The 26419-nt window shown below is 39.1% G+C and overlaps 1 protein-coding gene across 5 annotated transcripts in view; it reads left to right on the top strand.

Moving 5' to 3' along the window:
• The window catches only part of LOC126268022 (probable tubulin polyglutamylase ttll-15), a 78154-nt gene extending 56598 nt beyond the window's left edge, over positions 1–21556 (top strand). For all 5 annotated transcript variants that reach the window (XM_049973435.1, XM_049973436.1, XM_049973437.1 and 2 more), the window contains 3 exons: positions 15875–15996; positions 18716–18935; positions 20888–21556. In XM_049973435.1, the coding sequence (XP_049829392.1) occupies positions 15875–15996; positions 18716–18935; positions 20888–21001 (456 nt within the window). In that variant the 3' untranslated portion in view covers positions 21002–21556. The remainder of the gene's footprint in view (positions 1–15874; positions 15997–18715; positions 18936–20887) is intronic.
• Positions 21557–26419: the final 4863 nt, after the last annotated feature.

Below are 26419 nucleotides of genomic sequence, written 5' to 3'. Positions count from 1 at the left end.
CAAGGAATCCACAGGATTCACCAGCAGTTTTCCTGACATGTCCAAAATACTTGTCATTTCCTTCTTACTTCCCTTTCGAAGACTGCTAATTACACTCCATAATGGTTTTCCAGCAGCTTGACCCAAACTCTGCAACCTGTTTCCAAAGTCTTCCCAAGATTTATTCTTGGATGTTGCAATTACCTGTTTGGCTTTGTTTCTTTCTTCAACATAACTTTCTCTGTCTACCTGAGTTCTAGTATGTAGCCATTTTTGATATGCCTTCTTTTTCCTTTTACAGGCTGCCTTTACTGTGTCATTCCACCAGGCTGTTTGCTTCATCCTACCTTTACACACTACTGTTCCAAGACATACTTTAGCCACTTCTAGTACCGTGTCCCTGTACCTTGTCCATTACTTTTCCAATGACTGTAATTGACTACATTCAACTAACTGGTACTTTTCTGAGATCACTTACGTACTTGTGCCTGATTTCCTTATCCCGAAGTTTCTCCACTCTTATCCTCCTACATATGAACCTGACCTCCTGCACTTTCGGCCTCACAATACCAATTTCACTGCAGATTAAATAATGATCAGTGTCATCAAAGAATCCCCTGAATACACATGTGTCCCTCACAGCCTTCCTGAATTCCTGATCTGTTTTTATATAGTCAATGATTGATCTAGTTCCCCTGCCTTCCCAAGTATACTAGTGAATGTCCTTATGTTTAAAAAAAGGCGTTTGTGATTACTAAGCCCATACTGGTGCAGAAATCCAAGAGTTGTTTCCCAATCCTGTTGGCCTCCATATCCTCTCCAAATTTACCCATAACCTTTTCATACCATTCTGTTCGATGTCCAATCCTGGCATTAAAATCACCCATGAGCAGAACACTGTCCTTGTTCTATACTCTAACAACTACATCACTGAGTGCATCATAAAAACGATCCATCTTATCTTGATCTGTCCCTTCACAATGCGGATATACTGACACAATCCTAATTTTCTTGCTAGACACGGTCAAATCTATCCACATCAGTCGTTCATTTACATACCGTATTGCAACTACGCTGGGTTCCATTTCTTTCCTGATGTAAAGCCCTACACCCCATTTTGCTATTTTTGCTTTGACTCCTGACAGGTAGGCCTTGTATTCTCCCACTTCCTCTTCTTTCTCACCCCTTACCCGAATGTCACTAACAGCTAAAACGTCCAGCCCCATCTTACTTGCAGCCTCTGCCAGCTCTACCTTCTTCCCAGTATAGCCCTCATTGATATTAATAGCTCCCCATCTCATTACCATTTGTTTGCCAAGTCGTGTCTTAGGAGTCCCTGGTTTGTCAGTTAGAGGTGGGACTCTGTCACCTCCAAAGGTCTGAGGCATTTTGCTCTGATTGTTGCCAGCATCATATTTAAAGTACCAGGGAAACAGGTTGCTAGCCTTACTTTCCTTGAGTCCCATTGAGTTTTACTCCTAATGGTTGAGGGACTAACTGGTGGATTTGGTAGTCTTAGCCGTATGAGCACAAAGGTAACCACAACTCAGAATATGCCCGAGATACCCAGCCTTATTCCACAGTAACTGGTATCCCGACTGTGGGGACCACTTACTTGGCCACTCATACGTTGCCCGTGGTTCATGAACTAGGACATGACAACAGGAACCCACTCCATGAACCACTGAATTCAAATCATTGGCAACTAAATGCAGTGGCTTACTCTTAACATTAGCTGAAACCACAGGAACAAGAAATGGTCCATCAGAAACAGATCAGTTACATTTACTGAGATGGACTGTGAATAGTCCAACAACATGCTAAGACAATGTACAATGACTAAATTAAATAATTACAGGGACAGCGATCAAATTGATAGCAAAAAGGAATGTAGCAGAAAAAAGAAATAAACAAAAATGTTAAAAATCAAGATAACATTCTTTTTAAAAGTTGAACACAGAATGTTACTCAGAAACATTACTCTTGCAAATTATATAAATGACTACTTTGTAAATAATCCAGTCAATCTGAGTAAAAATTGCTTTAGGAATAGCAGAATCCCAGCTCCTAGAGAAAAAACGTGTAAAATCAATAGTGGCATGTTCCACCGAGCGAGGTGGTGCAGTGGTTAGGCACTGGACTCGCATTCGGGAGGATGACGGTTCAATCCCACGTCCAGCCCTCCTGATTTATGTTTTCCGTGATTTCCCTAAATCACTCCAGGCAAATGCCAGGATGGTTCCTTTGAAAGGGTATGGCCGAATTCCTTCCTCATCCTTCACTAATTCGATGAGACCGATTACCTCGCTGTCTGGTCTCCTTAAAAGAAAAGAAAGTGGCATTTCCACAAACAAATTAAAAATTCTTAAAATACTAGAAACAATGAAGAATAAAATGTCTTCAGGGACTGGTGAGGTACCTGGTTCAGTCATAACTAAATATTTTAGTATCATATCAGAACCACTCTCATGTATCATCAATACATCATTGTCAAAATGAGTATTTCCAGAAAGGTTAAAATTTTCAATAATAAAACCAATCTTTAAAAAGAGCCATGTACAGGAAGTAGGAAACTATAGACCAATATCTGTGTTATCTGTATTTTCAAAAGTAATAGAGACAGTCATGAAACACAGAATTACAAGTTACCTTGAAAAATTAAGTTTCTTGTCTGCAAACCAATACAATAGGAATAAACTTCGAATTACACAGGCCAATGATGGAAAAACTTTTTTGCTGAAAATACGTTATTCTTATGTTTTTCAGGGTGGGAAATCCAAATATGATATTTAAAAAACTGTATCACCCACCATTTCTTCACATTTTACAGTTAAATTTATTAAATTAAGTGATTTATTAAAGAATTTAACAGCTTTTTTATAGTTAAAATAATTTAAAAAGGAGGTGTAATGAATGTAGATGACGTTGGAAGCACTGCTGAAAAATATTTGCTGGCAAAAAAAGGTCGATTCTATTTTTGCTTCAACAGATGGTGTTTTGTTTACTGTCAACCTAAGCTCACTTTACCGTTTCCTGTACATGTGATCAGTAAAATGTCTAATCATGGTTGTAAAAACTCTGCTGACAATTTTTTTTATATTTGTGGTGAATTTTTGATTGAAAGACACCAAAGAAACATTACAGACTTTGTGAAAAAGGTTTATCTATCATACTTTGGATCTAAACTTGGTGATCAAGATAAGTCTTGGGCGCTGCATAAAGTATGTTATGTGTGTGTTGGAGATCTGAGAAAATGGTCCAAAAAGGAGAAAAAAGCCTTTAGATTTGCTGTTTCTATGATATGGGGGGAGCCAAGAAATCATCATTCCAATGATTGCAACTTTTGCAGTGTTGATATTACTGATCATAATTCGAAAAACAAGAAGAGAATAAGCTACCCTAACCTTCTGTTCGTCATCTGACCAGTAGGACATGGTGTAGATTTGCCAGTTCCTGAACCACCAGATGATTTAAATTCTATTCCAACATATGTATTTTCTGATGTATAATCTGATTTAGTTGAACCAGATGATGATGAATTCCATTCTAATACAAAAAGTCTAGAGCCCAAATTGTGTACTCAGGACGAGCTTAACGATTTGGTTAGGGATCTGGGCTTAGTGAAAGAAAAAGCTGAATTGCTTGGCTCTACATTAAAAGAAAAGGACTGATTGGCAGTTGCAACCATCATATACATGTATAGAAAGAGAGTGCAGCAATTCTCCAAGTTTTTTCAACAAGAAGGTGATTTAGTGTACTGTTCAGACATTACCAGCCCAATGTATGAGTTTGGTATTGGATACAAAAAAAGACTGATTATTGACTGATTTATTGATTCATCCAAAACTAGTGATGGAAAAATGCTACAAAGGCTGCTGGAACACCAACATGATGGGGGACTACTGTTGGTCACTTCACGAAGAAGTTCAGCAAGCAACTCATCATAGAAAAAGCTACACGAGAAGCTTCAAAGAAAAAAGAGAGAGAAAACACAAACCAATTCCAGCTGACAAGTGAAACCTCTATTAACACATATCATTGTGTTAAGTAGCTTACTGTAAATACAAACCATGTTGTAACAAAACATTTCATTAATTTCCCTGTTTACCATATAGTATAGGACTTTTGTACTATGTAGTAAAAAGCATATTGCTCAAAAACTATGGGTGATCCAAAAAGCGAAGGCTAGATTTGGATTCAGCTCATAAAAATATATAAAGATCAGCTATCAAAGTAAAAAAAGTTAAAAAAATTTCATTTGCCTGTGTTATTGATGGCATTTAATACTGTTCAGCTTTAGACAAGTTATAAGCTATTGGTACAAGAGGGGTGTCAAAAAATGGTTTTTAGTGATATGTCCATAATAGAAAACAGGTAGTAGAAATTAGTTCAACAAACTTTAAAAAACAAAGTATTGTTTACAGATCTAATATTCAGACTGTATCATTTGAGGTGCCACAGGGAAGCGTCATAGGACCCTTCCTGTTTCTTATTTCTTTAATAATAACAAGATTCCAATCTGAGGCACTCACATAACTGTATTTGCTGATGATACAAATGTTGTTGTAAATGATATAAACCAGATATTATCAACATCTGTGACCAGTATTGGAATATTTATGAAATTGGTTTGAAATGAATATGTTTACCTTAAAAATTGCAAGAACTATTACAGTATTATATTCATTACAGGAAAACAACCTGGATCTCAGAATACAAAATAAAGTAATTCAGAGGGTAGCTGTCACAAAAATTTCAGTTGTCTGTATAGATAAAAATTTAGACTGTAAAGCCCACAGCCTCTATCTCGCTGGCAAGTTAAGTTCTACTTGCTTTGTGTTATGAGTAATTAGTAGCATGTGTTGTAGAAAGTGTAGCAGAATTATCTACTTCGCTTACATGTTTTCTGCTATTACCTCTGGCCTGACCTTCTGGGGCTATAGTAAGACAAATATGCAAAACATCTTCACTGTACAGAAACAAGCCAATAGAATTATTACCAACAGTTCAAGGCTAACACCCTGCAAGAAGTTATTTCAACATGTAAATATTCTATTCTTACCACACATCTACATATAAAAGGTGTAATTAATACAAAAAGGTACAGTGACAATTTCAAAACGATCTCAGAGCTTCATTCTTACAAGAATGTACAGTGATATCCATACAAAAAGAGTAAATAAGGATTCAGCACAAAGCAAATAAACATTCAAGGCACTAGATTGGACAAAAAATTTATGGCACAGATGAAAGAAATAAAAAAATTGTTTTCATTTAAGGAAACAGTATTCAAATTTTTAATAACTAACTACAGTCATAGTGTAGAAGAATACCCAAAATAACCATGTAGTAACTAATTATATTCATGTATTATGTGTCAATAACACTTTTTAATTAAGTGCTTGCCATGATGTGAATGAATATTTTGAACAAAAGTGTTGGAACTGTTAGGTATTTGTATGTAAATGTTAATAATAAATTAAATTAAATTAAATTAAATTAAATTTAAATCTAAATCTAAATAGAGGTGTTTTGCAGGATATGCTTCCTGCAACCACCCTAGAAGGAAAACAAAGACAGAGGATGAGATGGTCAGATGAAGTTAATCGACACCTCATGTTCTGTTATTATCAAGCAACAAACCTAGAAACCAACACAACTGGATACAGATCACAAGTATACACAAAATTTATTACCAAATACCCAGAATTAAAATTTTTAACAGAACAACGACTAGCTGATCAGATCCGTGTAATAATAAAAAATAACAGGATACCCCAGTCAGAATTAGAAAACATCAAACAACAAGTACAACAAATACTGGAACAAAATAATGTGCAATCAGAAGAAGAAGAAGAAAATACAGTAATGGACTCACACATCCCAGAGCAAACAAACAAAGAACAACATGCATTAATTAAACAATCAGAGGAAAACGAAATCTTAAGACTGCCACCAGAACAAGTACAAATAGAACATGAAGTGACACACGTGTTAGATATAGAAGAAAAATTTCAGCTGACATATATAGAATACAAAGAGACAAATACAGACATTAGACCATTCTTGCATAGACCACCAAATAACCCACAAGTCGAAAAAAAAAAAAAAAAAAAAAAAAAAAAAACAATAAAAACTATCAACACAATCATACACAACAAAATAAATGAAAACACAACTATGGAAGAGTTACAACTACTGGTTTATATAGGAGCACTCACTACACTAAATATACACACTAGGCAGAGATCAGAACCAACCAACACACAGAAGAAACCCACAAAACCAGCATGCCAACACAGGCTACAGATCAGAATAGAAAAACTGAGAAAAGATATTGGACAGCTAACACAATTTGTAAGAAAAGAAATATCAGACAAAAAACGAAAAAGGTTAGGTAAAATCTCACAACAAGAAGTGATAGAGCAATTAGATGAAAAGAAGCAGAAATTACAAGCATTGGCCAAACGACTTAGAAGATACAAAAAAAGTGAAAATAGAAGGAAAAAAACCAAACATTCAACACAAACCAAAAGAAATTTTACCAGACAATAGATAACACACACATTAAAATAGACAATCCACCAAACATAACAGACATGGAACACTTCTGGAGCAACATATGGTCAAACCCGGTACAACATAACAGACATGCACGGTGGATAGAAGCAGAAACAGACACATACAAGATGATACCACAAATGCCTGAAGTGATAATTTTGCAACATGAAGTCACCAAAGCAATTAATTCTATTCACAATTGGAAAGCCCCTGGAAAAGATAAAATAGCAAATTTCTGGCTAAAGAAGTTCACCTCAACACATTCACATCTAACTAAATTATTTAACAATTACATTGCAGACCCATACACATTCCCTGATACACTTACACATGGAATAACTTATATGAAACCTAAAGATCAAGCAGACACAGCAAACCCAGCTAAATACCGCCCCATAACATGCCTACCAACAATATACAAAATATAAACTTCAGTCATTACACAGAAATTAATGACACATACAACACAGAACAAAATTATAAATGAAGAACAAAAAGGCTGTTGCAAAGGAGCACGAGGATGTAAAGAGCAACTGATAATAGATGGAGAGGTAACATATCAAGCTAAAACTAAACAAAGGTCGCTACACTACGCATACATTGATTACCGAAAAGCTTTTGATAGTGTACCCCACTCATGATTACTACAAATATTGGAAATATACAAAGTAGATCCTAAATTGATACAGTTCCTAAACATAGTAATGAAAATTGGAAAACCACACTTAATATCCAAACAAATTCAAATAATATCACATCACAGCCAATACAGATTAAGCGTGGAATATACCAAGGAGACTCATAAGTCCTTTCTGGTTCTGCCTTGCTATGAACCCACTGTCCAACGTGCTAAATAATACAAATTGTGGATGCAATATTACTGGAACATACCCACACAAAATCACACATTTGCTATACATGGATGATCTAAAACTACTGGCAGCAACAAATCAACAACTCAACCAATTACTAAAGATAACAGAAGTATTCAGCAATGATATAAATATTGCTTTTGGAACCGACAAATGTAAGAAAAATAGCATAGTCAAGGGAAAACACACTAAACAAGAAGATTACATATCGGATAACCACAGTGACTGCATAGAAGCGATGGAAAAAACAGATTCCTATAAATATCTAGGATACAGACAAAAAATAGGAATAGATAATACAAATATTAAAGAAGAACTAAAAGAAAAATATAGACAAAGACTAACAAAAATACTGAAAACAGAATTGACAGCAAGAAACAAAACAAAAGCTATAAATACTTATGCTATACCAATATTGACCTACTCATTTGGAGTAGTGAAATGGAGTAACACAGACCTAGAAGCACTCAATACACTTACGCGATCACAATGCCACAAATGTAGAATACATCACATACATTCAGCAACAGAAAGATTCACATTGAGCTGAAAGGAAGGAGGAAGGGGATTTATTGACATAAAAAACCTACGTTCTAGACAGGTAGACAATTTAAGAGAATTCTTTATAGAACAAGCAGAAACTAGCAAAATACACAAAGCAATCACTCATATAAATACATCGGCTACATCACTACAATTTCATAACCACCTCTACAACCCTCTAGATCACATAACATCAACAGATACGAAGAAAGTAAATTGGAAAAAGAAAACACTACATGGCAAGCACCCGTATCATCTAACACAGCCACACATCGATCAAGACGCATCCAACAAATGGCTAAGAAAAGGCAATATATACAGTGAGACGGAAGGATTCATGATTGCAATACAGGATCAAACAATAAACACCAGATATTACAGCAAGCATATTATTAAAGATTCCAATACCACAACAGATAAATGCAGACTTTGCAAACAACAAATAGAAACAGTAGATCACATCACGAGCGGATGTACAATACTAGCAAATACAGAATACCCCAGAAGACATGACAATGTAGCAAAAATAATACATCAACAGCTTGCCTTACAACATAAACTTATAAAACAACATGTTCCCACATACAAGTATGCACCACAAAATGTACTGGAGAATGATGAATACAAATTATACTGGAACAGAACCATTATAACAGGTAAAACAACACCACATAACAAACCTGACATCATACTCACCAATAAAAAGAAGAAATTAACACAACTAATCAAAATATCCATACCCAATACAACAAATATACAAAAGAAAACAGGAGAAAAAATTGAAAAATACATCCAACTGGCTGAGGAAGTCAAGGATATGTGGCATCAGCATAAAGTTGACATTACACCAATCTACTTTTGACCAGACATAACATCTGAGATAAGAAAGAAATAATAATATTCTATGTATTTTCCACCAATATCCACACAATGTACAGTGTCTCTGGATGAACAAACTACTAATGTTACTTCTGCTACTACAAAAACAGTAACAACAACTACTACTACTACTGCCGCCACTGCTGCTCCTGCTTTAATTTTGCCATATTATCTTGATAGCTGGTAGTGCATCTTCCCTTCCCAGAGTATGCAGCAGTAATACCTACTTATAAATGTGGAGATAAGCAATTGAACTCTAATTATTGACCCATCTCCCTCCAAAATTTGTTCTCAAAAATGTTTGAGAATGTAACTTATCATCTTATTAAGAATAACCTTATAGCAACTGCTCAGTTTGGCTTCCATAAAGACTTTCCTACTGAGCAGATAGTGTATGATTTTGCAAACTTAGTTCTTTTAAAACTAAATGAAAGAAATTACCTCATTGGCATTTTGTATAATATTGCCTAGGTAATTGATTATGTGGGACTGTAATGTTGTTCTGGGGAAATTAAAGTAGTATGGTGATTAAGCATTCACTTTCCATGGATGGCGTCAGATCTTAAGAATAGAAAACAGAGTTGGGAAACATTAAACATGGTGTTCTGTAAGATTTTGTGCTTGTCCTGCTCTAGGAACATTTGAGAAATTCAAAAACTATGATGTTTGCTGATCACACATGTATATTGGTAAATGGCCTGAATACAACCATACCAGATATAGACAGAAGAATAATGAAACCTGTTTAAAACTGGTTTTCAGCAAAAATCTTTACCTCCAGTCTTGCAGAAACTCATATTACCCAATTCTGAATAAATAAAAAACACTTACAGGTACAAGAAGTAGAGAACGATAGGTATGCACTGGATGAGACTCCACAAAGCCTCTAGGCATCTAATGAATAGTAAACTGAGGTGACGCCAGCCTGTGGATGTGCACATAGGTATCTCTCTCATTGTGTTGGTCTGCAGATGGGATTGTAGTATATGTTGCATATGTCCACTCAATACCTTCCTGTTGATAATCTTCAACAGGAGCATGCAATAAGCTGATAAATGAATATCTTGCAGAAGCCTCTTCAGGAACCTAGGGATCGTCAACATACATATACTCCCTAACAGTATTTATTGTCAACAAAAAGAGTGAATTTAGGGTGAGCTCTGCAATGTACAATCACAATACTAGAAGTAAAATTAATTTTTGTGTAGACTACATATCCCTATGTTGGGTACAGAATGGAGTTTTATTCTCTGGTGCAGAAGCCTGTAATTGGTTGCGAGTAGACATCAGGGAGGAAATTGAAAATTCCCATAGGGTAAAACTCCATTCTGAGCATGGAAATGCCGGGATGGTTCCTTTGAAAGGGCATGGCCGATTTCCTTCCACTTCCTTCCGTAACCCGAGCTTGCGCTCCGTCTCTAATGACCTCGTAGTCGATGGGACGTTAAACACTAATCTCCTCCTCTCCTCCATTCTGAGCACAAAAGAGTGATGCACAGTGTATTTGAAAATTAGTTTTACTTCTAATATTGTGACTGTGAATTGCAGAATTTATTCTAAATTCACTCTTCTTGTTAACAACAAATGCCATTGGAGAGTATATGTATATACACATAAGTGTAAGAATCTCTGGGATCGTGATGAGGCTTCTGTGAGTTGTTTAGTTATCATCATTACTCATTATTTTTATTGTGGACTTCTGTAGAATAAATAATTTTTTGCACTTTAGGTGTGTCACACCAGAAGACTACATATAGGTTGATCCTGTGTTTTATCCAGTATTATTATGTGTGTTCATTTGGGAGAATATTATCTGCCCTTGACACAACTAAGTTCTCCAGCTACCATCATATCACTTTGAGTGACAGTCTCTTTGATAACTAGTAAATTTCTCACATTAGCCATAGTCATGTGTGCCAGTCCACATGTTAAAACTGTACAACTTCCCCTCCAAACATTCCAAATAGAAAAAGAAATTTGTAACTTAAATGTAAGACTGTGTTCTTTTCAGTGTTATTTAAGTCAGAGAGTTCTCCTTTGGCCAGGTAATCAGGTTGGGCAAGTATGGAAGATTTGGTGAAATGTAGACTATTGAAAAGAAAGAAAGAAAAAACACTCACTTCCTTGGAGGCATGGACAGTGCGGAGACATCCATGGCCTCTTGTGAGGCCCCGAGAAGATCCCGTGGAGAGACACAAGAGTATGGTCGAAAATGTCCAGGACGGAAGATCGTGTGTGTAACGTGCCTCCTGGATGAGATGATGGGTGAAAACTCCGGAGCAGCTTCCATAGGTGTCGTGGACCTGGGGGTGTATTCCAGCGAGATGGATCCCGGAGAAGGCGACATCGCGACTGGGGCCGATTCCGGCGTACTCGGAAGCGGTAGTGACTTCGGCTGCATCAACATGTACGGTAGATCGGTAACAGTGTCAGGACTGGCTTCTCAGGCTGGTGGAGGCAAAGGAAGGGGCGGTGGTACCAGTGTGGCTACCACTCGTGGGCGCATCTGGTCGTAATGGCGAACAACCATGCCGTCGGCCGTATGTATTTCACAAAGCCGGCGGCCGCGAAGAGCCTTGACCACCCCTGGAATCCATTTAGGGCGAGATCCATACTCTTGTGCCCACATGTTGGTGCCCACTGAGTATTTTCTCGCACTAGGGGGCACAGCACAACGCCTGACAGGGTGAAGCAGGTGCAGTAGAGTGCACGGTTGGCAGCCATGCAAGAGTTCAGCAGGGCTGCGATCACCCAGCGGCGTGAAGCGATAAGAACTCAGAAACTGCAGCAGAGCGTCATCTGTGGAAAAATCACTAAGGAATTTTTTCATCTGGCTTTTGAAAGTGCGGACAAGGCGCTCGACCTCCCCATTCGATTGCGGATGGAAGGGCAGTGCTGTAACATGATGAATCCCTTGTCCAGTACAAAAATCACGGAAGGTCTGCGAAGAGAACTGAGGTCCATTGTCCGTGATGATCGTGGATGGAAGACCTTGTAGCGCAAAGATTTTGGACAAAGCCAGCGTCGTTGCCGCAGTGGTGGGCGACGGACATCGAACAACAAACGGAAACTTCGAGAAGGCGTCAATCAACAGTAGCCAATAAGTACCGAGGAAGGGGCCAGCAAAGTCAGCGTGCACCCGTTCCCATGGCTGCACCGGAGCAGGCCATGGAGAGGGTATTGTATGAGGTGCTGCCAGTTGTTGAACACACTGACCACATGCAGCAACCATGTGGGCGATGTCCGAATCAATACCAGGCCAATAAACGTGCCTGCGGGCCAGGGACTTAGTCCAAGAAATACCCCAATGGCCTTCATGCAACAGCATGAGAACATCTTTGCGAAGAGACGCTGGCACCACGACCTGTGGAGATGCGCCATCCATGGCCAGAAGAACAACACCATCACGAACAGACAGACGAAGGCGCAAGGCGTGGTAGTTGCGAAGGGGATCCGATGCCCGGCCCTTGGCCCTGTCCGGCCAACCCCGTTGAACAAAACCGATCACCTGATGCAGGACCGGGTCCCGTGCAGTAGCCGACGGGACCTGCGAACCTGTAAGTGGAAAACCCTCGACCGCACGATGTTCTTCCTCATCAATGTGGAAACAGAGTAGTTCATCACGATCGAAAACCGGCTCGGGGCCCATCGGCAATCGCGACAATGCGTCAGCGTTGGTGTGCTGGGCCGTGGGGCGATAGTGAATCTCATAGTGAAAATGAGACAAGTAGAAGGCCCAACGTTGCAGGCAGTGAGCTGCCTTATCCGGAAGCGATACTGATGGGCTGAACAGAGAGACCAGCGGCTTGTGGTCGGTGATGAGGTGAAACTTAGAACCGTACAAGAAAATGCAGATTTTTTTAGAGCATAAATGATAGCGAGCGCCTCCTTTGCGATTTGAGAGTAACGCCGTTGCGCATCGTTGAGGGTCTTGGAAGAACAGGCGATGGGTCGTTCCGACCCACCCTCATACCAATGGGCAAGAACAGCCCCTAGGCCATACTGTGATGCGTCAGTCGCCAGAACCAAGTGCTGACCTGGACGGAATGTGGCAAGACAAGGCGCCAACTGCAAATGAGCCTTCAGGCAGACAAAAGCCTGCTCACACTCATTGGACCAACAGAAAGGGATGTTTTTGCGTAACAGCTGATGCAGAGGATGAGCTACCGCCGCCGCGGATGGAATGAATTTGTGATAATAAGCAATCTTGCCCAGAAACGCCTGAAGTTCTTTGACCGTAGACGGCCGGGGTGGAGCATTAATGGCCACAACGTGCTGACGTAGAGGAAGTATACCCTCACGGGACAAGTGGAAACCAAGACACACAATGGAGGGTTGGAAGAACTGTGACTTGTCCAGATTGCACCTCAACCCAGCCGAATGCAAAACCCGAAACAGTGAACGTAAATTGCGAAGGTGCTCCTCAGTGGAGGCCCCTGTGACAACAATGTCATCCAGATAGTTTATGCAGCCGGGAACGAAAGCCGTGAGCTGTTCCAAAAACTGCTGAAAAATGGCCGGCGCACTAGCGATGCCAAATGGTAACCGCTGGTACTGATACAACCCACAAGGAGTGTTGATGATGAGAAATTACTTGGAAGAAGCATCCAACGGCAACTGATGGTACGCCTCTGATAAGTCAAGTTTGGAAAAGAACTGGCCCCCAGTGAGCTTGGTAAATAACTCCTCAGGACGGGGAAGAGGATAAGTGTCAATGAGGCTCTGAGCGTTGACAGTGGCTTTAAAATCACCAAACAATCACAGACTCCCATTTGGTTTAGAAACCACCACGATTGGCTGGAGGTAACAGGAAGGAGAATCCCTGAAGCTGTTAACCTGTCTATCTCAGCCTTGACAGGTGCACGCAATGCCACCGGAATAGGGAATGCCCGGAAAAACTTAGGGCGAGCTGTAGGTTTAAGAGTAATGTGGGCTTCAAAATCCTTGGCATGACCCAGACCAGCAGAGAACACGGACAAAAATTCAGAACACAATCCATCCAGCTGTTGATACGGAATATCCTCAGATATGAGGTGCACATCATCATCAATGGAGAACCCGAACAACTGGAAAGCATTATAACTGAACAGGTTTTCAGTGCCCACATGATCCACCACATAAAATGTGAGGGGCCTAACAACAGACTTGTAGGCAGTGGAAGCATCAAACTGGCCAATGATAGGAATTTTCTGTTTATTATAAGTTGTCAGATTTCGCGTAACTGGAGACAAGGGAGGGGAGCCCAACTCCAAATACGTGCGAGAATTAATGTGAGTTAGTGCAGAGCCAGTGTCTACTTGCATGCGAATGTCTTTATCCAGAACACGAACAGTAACAAACAACTTATTTGTTTGAGAAAGCACACAGTTGACATGCATGTCCGATGCCTCGTCCTCATCACAGGAACTTTAGGGGACTGACACACAGAAGCAATGTGGCCTTTTTTCCTACATGAATTACATGTGGCCCAACGTTTTAGACACACGGACCTGTCATGCTGTACGAGACAACGTGGACAAGAAGGAAGTGTGGAACGAACCTGCTTCTGTGGTTGCTGTTTTCGCTGCGAGCATTGCGGCCCAACGCAACGTTGTTTATGTGAGTGAACTGCATCCACATCTTCGTTCTCCTGTGAAACAGGCAAATTGTCTGTGTCGAAAGTTGACTGTACAGCGCCTACATCACACCACGCGTCTATTTGCGTGCCAGCAGCGTGAGACACTTCAAAGGATTGAACGATGCTTAGAACTTCCAACGACGATGGGTTTGGCAGTTGTAGGGCACATTGCCGAACTTCTTTATCAGGAGCAAGCCGTAGAATAGCATCCCTAACCAATGAATCAGCATAAGACTCATGATGATTGTCCATGGCAAACTGACATTTCCTACTCAGACCGTGTAGTTCCGCCGCCCAAGCCCGGTAAGATTGATGGGGCTGTTTACGACACCGCTAGAACGCCACGTGGGTGGCAACGACGTGGTGTTTTTTCGCTAATAGTTAGACAATAAGTCACACATTTCTTGGAAGGACAGAGAGGCAGGTTTCCACAGAGGGGCTAACTGAGATAGCAGCTGATAGATCCGTGGGGAAATCCAAGATAGAAATAATGACTTACACATAGGAGCGTCGACAACGCCGAAAGTCAAGAAGTGTTGCCGCAAATGCTTATCATAATCCTCCCAGTCTTCAGTGGCCACGTCGTAAGGAGGGAATGGAGGCAGAGAAGAGGAAGACAGATGATGAGTAAGTGACGTCGACAACGCCTGAATAGCAGCCGTCGGCTGTGTTTGTTGTGCCTGAATAACAGCCGTCAGCTGTGTTTGTTGTTCAATGAGTGCTTCCATAAGCTGTTCTATGTCTGCCCCATCACGAACACACAAATCCACAATGCAGTGAAAATATGCGACCTCATCGCCAAAAAGTGTTATAACCTTTAATCACCAATAATTGCGTGGATATTCAAACACACTCACTTAGTAACAATAGCTGGTTACATGATAACAACTCAGTATCTCTTATTCGACTGCTGTGCCGTGACATGTGGCCGGCGCCGTTCGTAGCTAGGTGGCGCTCCCGCTCTCAGCCGAGTTGTGAAGCACCTCTATCGCCGTTTGCGCGTACTGTCATGGCGGCACTGTTAAATGTCGTGGCACTGTCACAACAGATGGCCAGTTCCCACCCCATCCTAATCCATTCTTAGCTTGTGTTCCATCTGTAATCACCTCACTGTCAATAGTATGTTAAACTGCAGTATTTGTTCATACTTCTCCAGGTGACAGATTCACATTGACAATAAAAGAAAAAAATTTAGTATGTATGACAGTCGCACCTAAAAATATTTTGTTCATCAACAAGAAATAAATAAAAATAATAGACACACACACAACAAAATTCAACTATATTATATCTTACCTGTCCTTCTTATTTAATTATGTTGATTTAAGATGTAATACAAATATGTGAAAACATTAATAACAGTATTAAGAAATTCTTGATTTTTTGCTGATCATTTTTCTTACACACACTTCTTTTTTTGTAGGCAAATATGTCACCTAACTTGTCATCTGCACATTTTCCACCAAACCAGTTATTGTATGAGCAAGTACTGTACAGTGTGTTCTCCTTGGTTGGTGTTGGGAGAATTTTATATGCCTCCAACAGGTGAGACTACGACGTACTAAACACTAAATATGTTTAAATATTACAAATGTCAAATAGTGTATTTTAAACTATTAATACTTTTCCTGCAGTAATGTGACTAAAGATTGCTTGGCTTATGAATAATGCTCACTGTATGGAAATAGTATTTAGCTTGTAAACAAAGAGCTGTTCAGCTTTTGAACTTGCATTCTTCCTCAGAGCAAACAAATGTGGTACACAAGCACAAGTACACAGCTACGGGCTCCTAATGCAAAAGCCTGACTGGCATCAGTAGTTGTCCAAGAGGTAGTGATTGAAGAAATTTCTGCAGGGTACACAGTTGCCACTTTATACAGTGTCTTATTAATTATTTTGCATTATTTATTTATTTATTTATTTTAGCTGCAGTAATCCACTGGATAATTTAAGAGGGCAAATTGGAACTTGTAGTAATAAAAAACTGGGAAGTTTGCTATTGACAAAACTATATTAACTCTAAGGGTGGAGGAAGTAAATTATTACTGGACTGTACCCGATCAGGTGTACAGTCTTTCACAGAATACAGTTTAAGCCTCAATCTTACAAAAATTAATATCATGTATTTTTAAGCAAATAAAAAGTGCTTGCAGATATGTAAAAGATATCTCAGAGAGAGTAGTTAATATTCCAGGAAGTAGTAGTTTACACTAATACAAATTAAACATTGCTCACAAAATGTGTCTAATTTAATTGTTTACAGAAGTTTTTTTGTTTGGTGGTACTACACTTGCTACAGTTGTAGATATCAATTGTCATTTATATTTTGAAGTTCGTGTTATGAAGTTGTGCTTTAGTTAACACAACTGAGTTTTTCAACTGTGACATTGATTTGTTGGGCATTTCTACAGTATCATTTATGCATACTACATGTAATTACAAATACCAATATCATATTTACGTTTGGGTTTTGTGATGGAAACACTGCCGTTGCTTACAGAGAATATAGTAAATGATTTACTGACGGAATCATATTTCATCTGAATGTGCAAATGAACAAAATGTGATGTAAAAAGAAGAAGTTGGTAGAACATAGTCATTAAATAAACAGACGCTGAATTTCTACATGTATCAGGGTTCTGTATACAAGAATATGGCTGACATTACATATGCACTGCTTCCATCCTTATCTATTACAGCAGAATCAGCACTTTGAGAAGGCCATGAAGATAGGAAATTGGAATTTTCTCTTTGGCTGATTGCAAATGGCTAAGTAATCTTCTAACACTGTTTCTGTTGCCGCCACTTTCATTTGTGATGGAATCAGTAACACTAGTAATCCATGTTGATGGGCTGACAAAAACCCACATGCCTTTGTGGAAAGAGTTTTTGAGAGTGTTACTCTGTAAATATGTGATGAGGTGTGATATGTTAAAGAGTCAGTTGAGTGGGCCTGTTGTATTACCGCATTGTATTACAGAACAATCCTAACTAGACTTTCTTTGAAGCAAGCTTCCCAAATTATTGGAAGAGGTTCCTTTGGCTACAAGGGTGGGTAAATTCTTCCAGCATGATGGACCCCTGCACATTCTAGTTATCAAGTGACACATTGTTTAAACCAAATTTTCCGTAGAAGATGGATTGACAGAAACAGCCACTTTCTTGGCCATCTAGGTCCCCAGACCTTACCTCTTCAGACTTTTGCCTGTTGGGATGGTTGAAAGGCAAAGTCTGTTTAGAACAAGTAAACACAAGCTGAATTTATTGCTTGGCTTATGAATATTGCTGCCCCATAAAAGAACACCAAGACAGCCTCAGGAGGGGCGCACATAGTGTCTTGAAGAGAACTTGAAAATGCACTGACATTGGAGGTGGAATTTATGAAAATAAACTTTGAACTTAATCATTTGCCTTTCCTGCAAACCTTCTGTAAGTATTTGATTGCATTACATTGTAACGGCCGTACCTCTGTAACCAATAAAAACTGGGGACGTATAATATCTTTTATTTGAATTAGTTTATACTATAGTGTCCTAAAATATTGACCAATTCTCCTGAAACACCAACTATAGAAATCAATTAATATAGGAACACTAAATGAAATGGCTTAAGTTTATTGATAGGCTGATCAAGAAAGTAACTCAGCTTGCTTTGTGTTTAGAAATTTTAACCTATAGAAAAAACTTTCTTTTGATTTACCTAGTAATAAATATTATAGTTCTGTTTAAGCCATGGTTTTATAAAGTAAACATGTGTCTTTAATGTCAATAGAGTTTTTTTTCAGGGCTGTGATGAGTAAATTATCATTCAAAATGGAATTTTGTAAAATTTAGTGTAGTGGAACCATTTCTGCCCTATGTATGTTGATTAATTATTAACATTTTTTATAAAAGGAAAGGACAGATACATTATCCTTACAACTATGGCAAAGTAATTATACTAAGAAACATTCATCCCCTTTTCCAGCAATTCTGACAAAAAAATTTAGTTTAGATATTATTCCTAAGCTCTGGCTTCAGTTGAACAAGAATTCGTTCAAATTTTACTTATCTGGTCCTTTCTTTGTAACAAATTTTAAATATATTCTTAGGAGTCTGTTCTTCTTATGTGCTTCTCAATTGAGGCAATAGTTGAAATATTAACTTATAAGCATTATTATATTGCTAACATTTTCGTCCACTCATGGTGAAAAATGGACGAAAGGCAGGATAGTTACCGGCACTGTAGTAGTTTTACTGAGTTACTATATGTCTTACAATTACAGAAAAAATAGCGATGAGGAAGCTGCAACTGAAGAGATGCAAGCATCTCTAAAAAATATTGTTGTTTTTCCTGAAATCTGCAAGAAATGTAGCAGCTGTGATTCCCATGAATGTCTTTTATGCAGACCTTGCCTGACGGGTTGGACACTTAACGTTTTACGCAGTGCTTACAAAGAACATGTTTTCAGGAGAGACTGTCGCCGACTGTTTCCTCCATCTATGGTAAATATATTAATTTATTTAATTACCAGTTTTGTAACTGTGTGTGGGTGTGTCAAAGCAACATTTTCTGAGCTTTCAGTTGTATCCGTCCCTGGGGATTTCTGTAATTTAGTAAACAACCAGTTATTCGGAAGTCAAATTTTAATAGCAGATAACTGAAGTATTGTGCTGGAAATGATATATATAAACTTCTCTTGTATATCTCACAACAATGATCTCCACACACAAGTGTAACATTATGTCTGATACATCATGCCAATTCCGAAACCCACAATCTGAATCCAGCCTCACCATCACACTAGCTATCCACGTACGTTTTACTTGCTCCCAAAATGATATGCACATAAATCATTGCGTCTCTCTACTGGTTGTCTCATTGCGGATGTTGTGAAGCCCTCTTAAACAGGGTCTTTGCTAACTTTATTGACTAATATTTCAGCCATTGTTCTCATTTTACCTTCTTGTATGCAAGATGGTAATCATATCCCACACCACTTTTACTGTTCTCCCATTACCCCTCCCCCCACCCCCTCCATCTCCCACTGCTACCTATGCACACAGCCTTGCTGCTATGGGGGACAACTTTTCCTGCTACACTGGTGACATTCCAGCATCTCTTTTGTAACATGCTTGGCCAATCATAGTGTAACTCACAATTACTTTTTATTTGAAGGAAAAATTCACAAAAAAACTGTGTAGCTGCTTTGATCCCTCCGTCCCCAACCTTCCACTTGCTGTTCATATAGCACGTTAAACCCCTTGTCCTTCTGATCTGGACCAATGGTTGGACAGTTTCTGTCCCTTTCTGTAGAACATCAAGACATAGTCCCAGATTTACTTCATTTGTCTACAGTGAGCATTATGATCTACCTTTATAGTCCCTTCACCCACTCATTGGCTCCATAAAAACTTTGTACATATCAAACTTCACTATTCTTCCCATAATCGTGCCAAAACCAAAGACATTCCTCCATTCATCAACCATTCAAAACTTTCCCAGACCTTGAAATTCCAAGGCTTCAATTACATGTTATTGTCATATATCATATAAAGCCTGTAAACAATATCCTACTCCACATTCCACAGGATACTACCCTGTTGTTGACTAACAAATTGCCTACCCATGTCAGTGCATATCACCAAGCTGCGGCTAATTGCAAACTCCATTCCTTTACCATATGGATCCTTTCTTCCTGTACCAGCCATTTTGAACTACAAAAGAGGGAACTTACACCCTCTACCACATCTTCCATTCCTACAATGTGCCTGTCCTAAATTTCTATTAATTCTTATCTTCATTTGCCTTTACTGCATTCTATGCTTTCACCATCTGCAGTTCTTGTCATTATTCACCCGTGCTCGCAACCATCTCTAATTCTGGTGTCCAGGTTCCCAGGTTTTTTCCTCTTACACACTTTGTCACCTCTGTTTCCTAACCAGTTATAAGATGTGTATCCATCGGATGGATATATATATGTGTGTGTGTGTGTGTGTGTGTGTGTGTGTGTGTGTGCGCGCGCGCGCGCGCGTGTACACCTGTCCTTTTTTTCCCCTAAGGGAAGTCTTTCCGCTCCCGGGATTGGAATGACTTCTTACCCTCTCCCTTAAAACCCACATCCTTTCGTCTTTCCCTCTCCTTCCTGAAGAAGCAACCATCGGTTGCGAAAGCTAGTAATTCTGTGTGTGTGTTTGTGTGTTTTGTTCATGTGCCTGTCTGCCGGCGCTTTCCCGCTTGGTAAACAAATTGGTTGTGTTTTCTGGTGCATATAGTTGTAATAATTTTTTATATTTATTTGTTATATTGTTTTAATTTTGTGTTATCACATGTTAAATACATTTACTTTTCAGACTGCGTGAATGTCTGTACACCTTCAGTAAAATTAGCTTTTTATATGTATTAAGATACAAAACTATACATGGTCATTAATGTAATATGTCTTCTTCTACTTCAGGACCAGGCAGCTATCAGCACAGGAAAATACCTGGAAGATTTAACACCAGAAAATCAATTAATGGTGCGTTGGTTTCAAGGGAAATGTTTACAGAATAAGTCTTGGTGCCTTTAATACACACCCTTAATTGTGTACCAAAACCCTTTGATCTCAGGGAGGTGTGTTCATGAACAACTTAAAAAAGGCATTTTTGTAGATATCTGGCTGGATATTAGAAGTAGGAGCATCTAATAAAATTCCCCCCACAAAATAGAAGTGAATATATTTATTTTGAACTGTTGTATTTCATCTGTTTGTGGTAGATTATGTTGCGAAAAACAACTGTACACAGCTATAAAATCCAGGGCAAATGAGAAGGGTAACTAATACACAATAATCAGTTTGTAAAACACACAGACCATTATCTTACCACAAAGCAAACATCTGTTACTACATTACACATACCCTTTAAATTATGGTATTATTTAGCTTTGTTTCTTGTAGAAGTTGTATATGTTCTAAAATTCTTAGATTATAGTTTATGAAAGTAGCATTTCTTAAGTAAACAGTATTGTAAGCTGCCTGCACCGGGAGCCTGCATATTTATGAATGTATAGTGTCTTTTGTTGAACAGTTGAAACCATACTTTACAAATAAAATTTTGTGTGGCATTGTTTGCTGAAGTTCAAATACGATAATTCATTTTGGAGTTCTCTCCACCCTACCAACATTGTAAGTGCAGAAATAGATTTTTGCTTCAAATGATAATTTCTGTCATACCTCTGACTATTGGCCATTCCTTCTGGGACCAACTATATTCATGTGCTATGACACACATAAAATTATTATGTAATATACATACCATTATTATTATAAATAACAATATCTGGTATGGCCAAACTTCTGATGGAGAGATGTCAAGAAAGCAAGCTGCAAGCTGAATCAGTCAGTGTGCCAAGAGCACAGAGAGCGGATTGACTCCTTAATACACTATTTGATCTGCTCCATGTGAGCCATGGGGTGGAGAGTCACTCCTTATTCGCTTTGTGATCTGATCGGTGAGAGTGGTGAGTAGTGCTGAGCCAGCTTGTGATGTGATCCATGAGAGTGATGGGGACTGGTGAGTCATTGGGAGGCGAGTGATTGCTGAGACACTTTGTGATCAGCCCTACGCCAACCATGGGGTGGGGAGTGATTCCTGGGTCACTTTGTGATCCACAATGAGTGCAGTGGCTGAAGACAGCAGCTCATGCAACTGACATGATTGCTAAAAACTCGCTCTGAGTGTGATGCCACATCAAAAGCTAAGAAGTAATAACTCACTCAAAAGTATGATATGTACAGGTCTGTAGCCTTTTAAAATTATTTCTACATGACAAATATTATCTTAAATAAATTAAGGGTCGAAGGGAGAAAAAGGAAAGGAACTATGAATGTCAGCTTCATCAGGGCATTATGCACAATCTGCAGTGATGAGTGAAAATGTGTGCTGAACCAGGATTCGAATCTGTGCTCTCCTGCTGACTAAGCAGTTTCATTAACCATTGCGCTATCCTGATACAGTGTTTATTGCAATCTCGCAGACTATCTCGGCCTGCTTCCCAGCTGACCTACATTCCCACCTAGCGACATCTATCAGTATTCCCTGCCCATGTCCTCCATGCCCGCTATTTTGAGATTCCCACAGGAGCTGGGGGAATGTAATTGTGCATCCACACTGAAGGTGTTGGACTCATTGCCTACTGAGGTGAATCAATTATATGAATTCTTGGTTTCTATTCTTTTGGACATGTCCAAAGAATGGACACTATGTGTTCATATAACAAGTATTATCTGTTTTGCAGGTAGTGTGACTGCATACTGTGAAGTTTGTCACCTTTTCAATATTAAACTGAGACCAGTATCATTCAATTTTACCCATTATGTCCAAACAAATCCTCAAACCAAAAATTTCCACAGCATTGGACTGAAAAGAGGGTCAACTATCAGGGTCACCCTGTTTCTATGAATTTTTTGTGTTAGGAGTTTTTACCGACAATTGTCTACAAGGTAAGAGCAAGACTGACCAAGTATTAAAATTTCTACATCAGTCCCCCTTTGACATCCTGCACTGTACATGGCTAGGTGTGGATATTGTGGTGTAACCTGTTGCTTCTATGGAATAACATGTTTCACTCTAACGAAAGATGTTTCTCAAAACTGGAAACATTGTTTAGGTAGTTGTTAAATGTAAAACATCCCACTGTGCACACTATGGTTTGCAATATGTGCAGATTTGGTGTAAAAATTTCCAAGTCGGAACACTGACAAGGCACAACAGCATTTAATTGTCTCCATCTGCTGTGGAGAACCAGTAATGCTTGGGCTTTGCAACTTGGCAGTGCATTGGAAGTCATGAAGCAATGGATGGGGGCTGTAATGTCAACTCCAGAACAAGTGAAAAAGACATAAAAAGCTGTCGTTCTGTAATATCATATCAGTACAAGAATACATGTTGTGATTTATTTCAAGCTAAAGGTTAAGAGAGATATGTTCGCCCACAGCTGTAACTGCAGTTGTCTATTTGAAAGATTGCATTTATGCCACAGAAGAGTTATTGCAAAAGTGGCTATGTCATTTTAGTAGCTTGAATGGATGAGAATTCTCTTTCAGCACCCACCCAATGCAGAAGGTGAAGTAGTCACACATACTGTCTAGTGACACTGCTTAGCAGGTTCACTACATCGGATACCATCAAGAATGGTGACCGCAAGGTATTTGTAGTGTGATAGTTCCCACACATATCAGCTGGATGACAGACCATGCAGGGGTTGGAAAACATAACCACTTCTGTCCTACTCCAGTATCTCCTGAGTAACAGCTGAAATGTATCTGCAGCCATAATCACCACATTGTATAATGACGTGTGATACGCCTACAAAATAAAATGTCTTTGGTCTGCTTCATAATTTCTGTGTATAGATAACACAAAAGATTATGTACATTTGATATTAATTTGTTCATTACATCATTACGTGTTGCAGTCCAGAAATAAAGATCAGTTGCCTAGGAGGTGTAACATCTGCCATGTTTTAACTGTCTCATGTGCAGTATCTTGCTCAAGAATATCTGAGGGCAGGTATCTGAAACTAATTCTGTAATTTCTTTCTCTTTGTGTCAATAATAATGGGTTATCTATGTGCAGGTATCTGAAACTAATTCTGTAGTTGCTTTCTCTTTGTGTCATTAAAATGAGTGCAAAAATAATCAACTTCAGTGTGTTATTTAGAACTTCTCACTTAATTTCTCAGAATAAAATGGTTTAAAGTGGTGGAGGAAAGGTAAGGTAATCATGTTGTGCATTTAGAGATGGTCCTGCAAATTTGCTCATTGAGGAGAGACAGGTGTGATGAATTTGTTTTGGAAAACAGTTGCTTGAGAGGCAGTCAGTCAGGTATGGAATTTCTTTAGGAATCACAAATAGTGCTCACACAGAAAGTCAGCATCTACATGTGTGCATATCAGAGAGAGAACAGTTTTTTTATCGTGTCATTATTTGCAACGAAACTTCAACTTCTTTTAGTTCAATGTGGAATCCAAACCACATTGTTGTCATTAAAAGTCACTAAAAGAATTCGAGCACAATCTGAACAGAAATTTGAGAGAGGAAAGAGTTGTATTGTTGGTGGATTTTGTGGATTTAGAAACGCAAGTAACACTTGAAAATGTACTTTCTAGCACTTTCAAAACTTATATGTTCATTCGAAACAGGAAAAATTGAGGTCTAATATTGTTTTGGCTCATGGCCACACACAGCTGTCTGCTTGTCAAGACATTTTGGAATTTTAGAATGGAAGTTTTGGAAAAGCTTTCTCATTGCACCCAAGACTGTTGTCTCTACCAGCATCAAAAGAAATGACTTACCTCTCAATGTTTTGCAGATAAAATGTGCTGAAATGTAATTCCTGAGTGGCAGAAATAGCAAGCTGAGGAATTCAATGCAGGGGAGAGGAAGGAGAGGGGGACTTATTTACTCTCCAAAACTACCTGAAGAGTAATTGTGGCAGTAGGACAATATACATATATCATGTCTCTGTGGGTCTCAAAACAATTATGGCCAGTCCTGTACTGTTGCTCACTGAAAGAGCACAGGGGGCAGAAGTCAGCATCCACTATTGTGATCCTGTGCCAGATTATCAAAGTTTAGAAGGTTTGTCCTTGCCTTCCTATAGTCTGTTGTGAAGTGTCAGGTGTCTATGTGTATTGTGTGGATGACTGATGTGTTTGTGTACTGTATAATCATTATGTTGCTATGTACAAAAAGTCAATGAAGGGACATAGTCCATATCTCCTGAATAGCACCAAGACTGCTGCTGAACTTTGTCTTCATGCAGTTGACACATCACCACCAACAATGTTACATGTCCTGACGCTGTAATGGTTCAAACATCAACAGCCAAGATTGCAGCCCACCGACCAAAACCCGGTTGACATTGCAGGCCAATGGACTAGTAGTTGAGCAGCATCGGTAGATGTGCCTTCTGCAACAGACACTTCCATGTGAGGGACATCACTTGGATCACTGTTGTATGAGTGACTGACCTGTACACTGCACCAAACCATCGATACCATTTCGGATGTTTTGACATGGCCTCAGTGAAGAGGGCCTTCTGCAACTGTCAGCATGTGGAAATTGGATTTAAACTGGCAGGACCAACCCATTAGAAAGCCATCACAGCTGGGTCATCTGATGACATGCAGCCTATGCCAGTTATTGCTACCCAAGCACAGAAACTTTGCCCCACTGCTACACCATCGTCCTGCAGCAGGGTGTGGTATCTGGGTCATCACTACCATCCATGGGAAACACCTGTGTCGGCACACCTGAGGAAAAATGGTAATGTTTGTAGATGATACAAAAATTCTGATCAATGGTCGGAAACTCTGCAATGCAAGATACAGTTGTAACAGCCACCAACGAAAAGCACAAATGATTCACAGCAAATAGCCTAACCCTAAATTTTTCAAAAACTTACATTATACAGATTCAGACAGTAAATAAAACGCTCTAAGTTCCCGAAATGGAGATCAACAACCAAAATGTTATGAAAACACACATACAAAATTCTTAGGCATCTAGATACACAACCAGCTGAGATGGAAAGAGCAAACTGATCACCTGGTCAAAACACTTAGCACAGCATGTTTTGCCCTGAGAGCTATTTCTCACCTTGTTAACAGAGAAATAGTGCTTTTGTCAAATTTTGCATATTTCCATTCTATACTCCCTAAGGTATTATCTTCTGGGGAAATGCTACAGGGATTGAAATATTCTTCAAACTACAAAAATGAGCAGAGAGGTTGTTATGTGGGGTCTCTAACAGAACATCCTGCAGAGGTCTCTTTAAGATTCTCAGGATATTTACTGTTAAAAATCAGTATATATACTCACTGATGACGTTTGTAGACAGCAACAATGAAGTATTCCACAAAAACTGTGGCGTTCACAAGCATAACAGAATACAGGGGAAAAATTTCCACCAAAGGTCTGCAACTCTGACAAAAGTCCATAGG

The sequence above is a fragment of the Schistocerca gregaria genome, chromosome 4 (genome assembly GCF_023897955.1).
Source record: "Schistocerca gregaria isolate iqSchGreg1 chromosome 4, iqSchGreg1.2, whole genome shotgun sequence".
Classification (NCBI taxonomy): Eukaryota; Metazoa; Arthropoda; class Insecta; order Orthoptera; family Acrididae; genus Schistocerca; species Schistocerca gregaria.
This window is presented reverse-complemented; position numbering and strand designations above follow the sequence as displayed.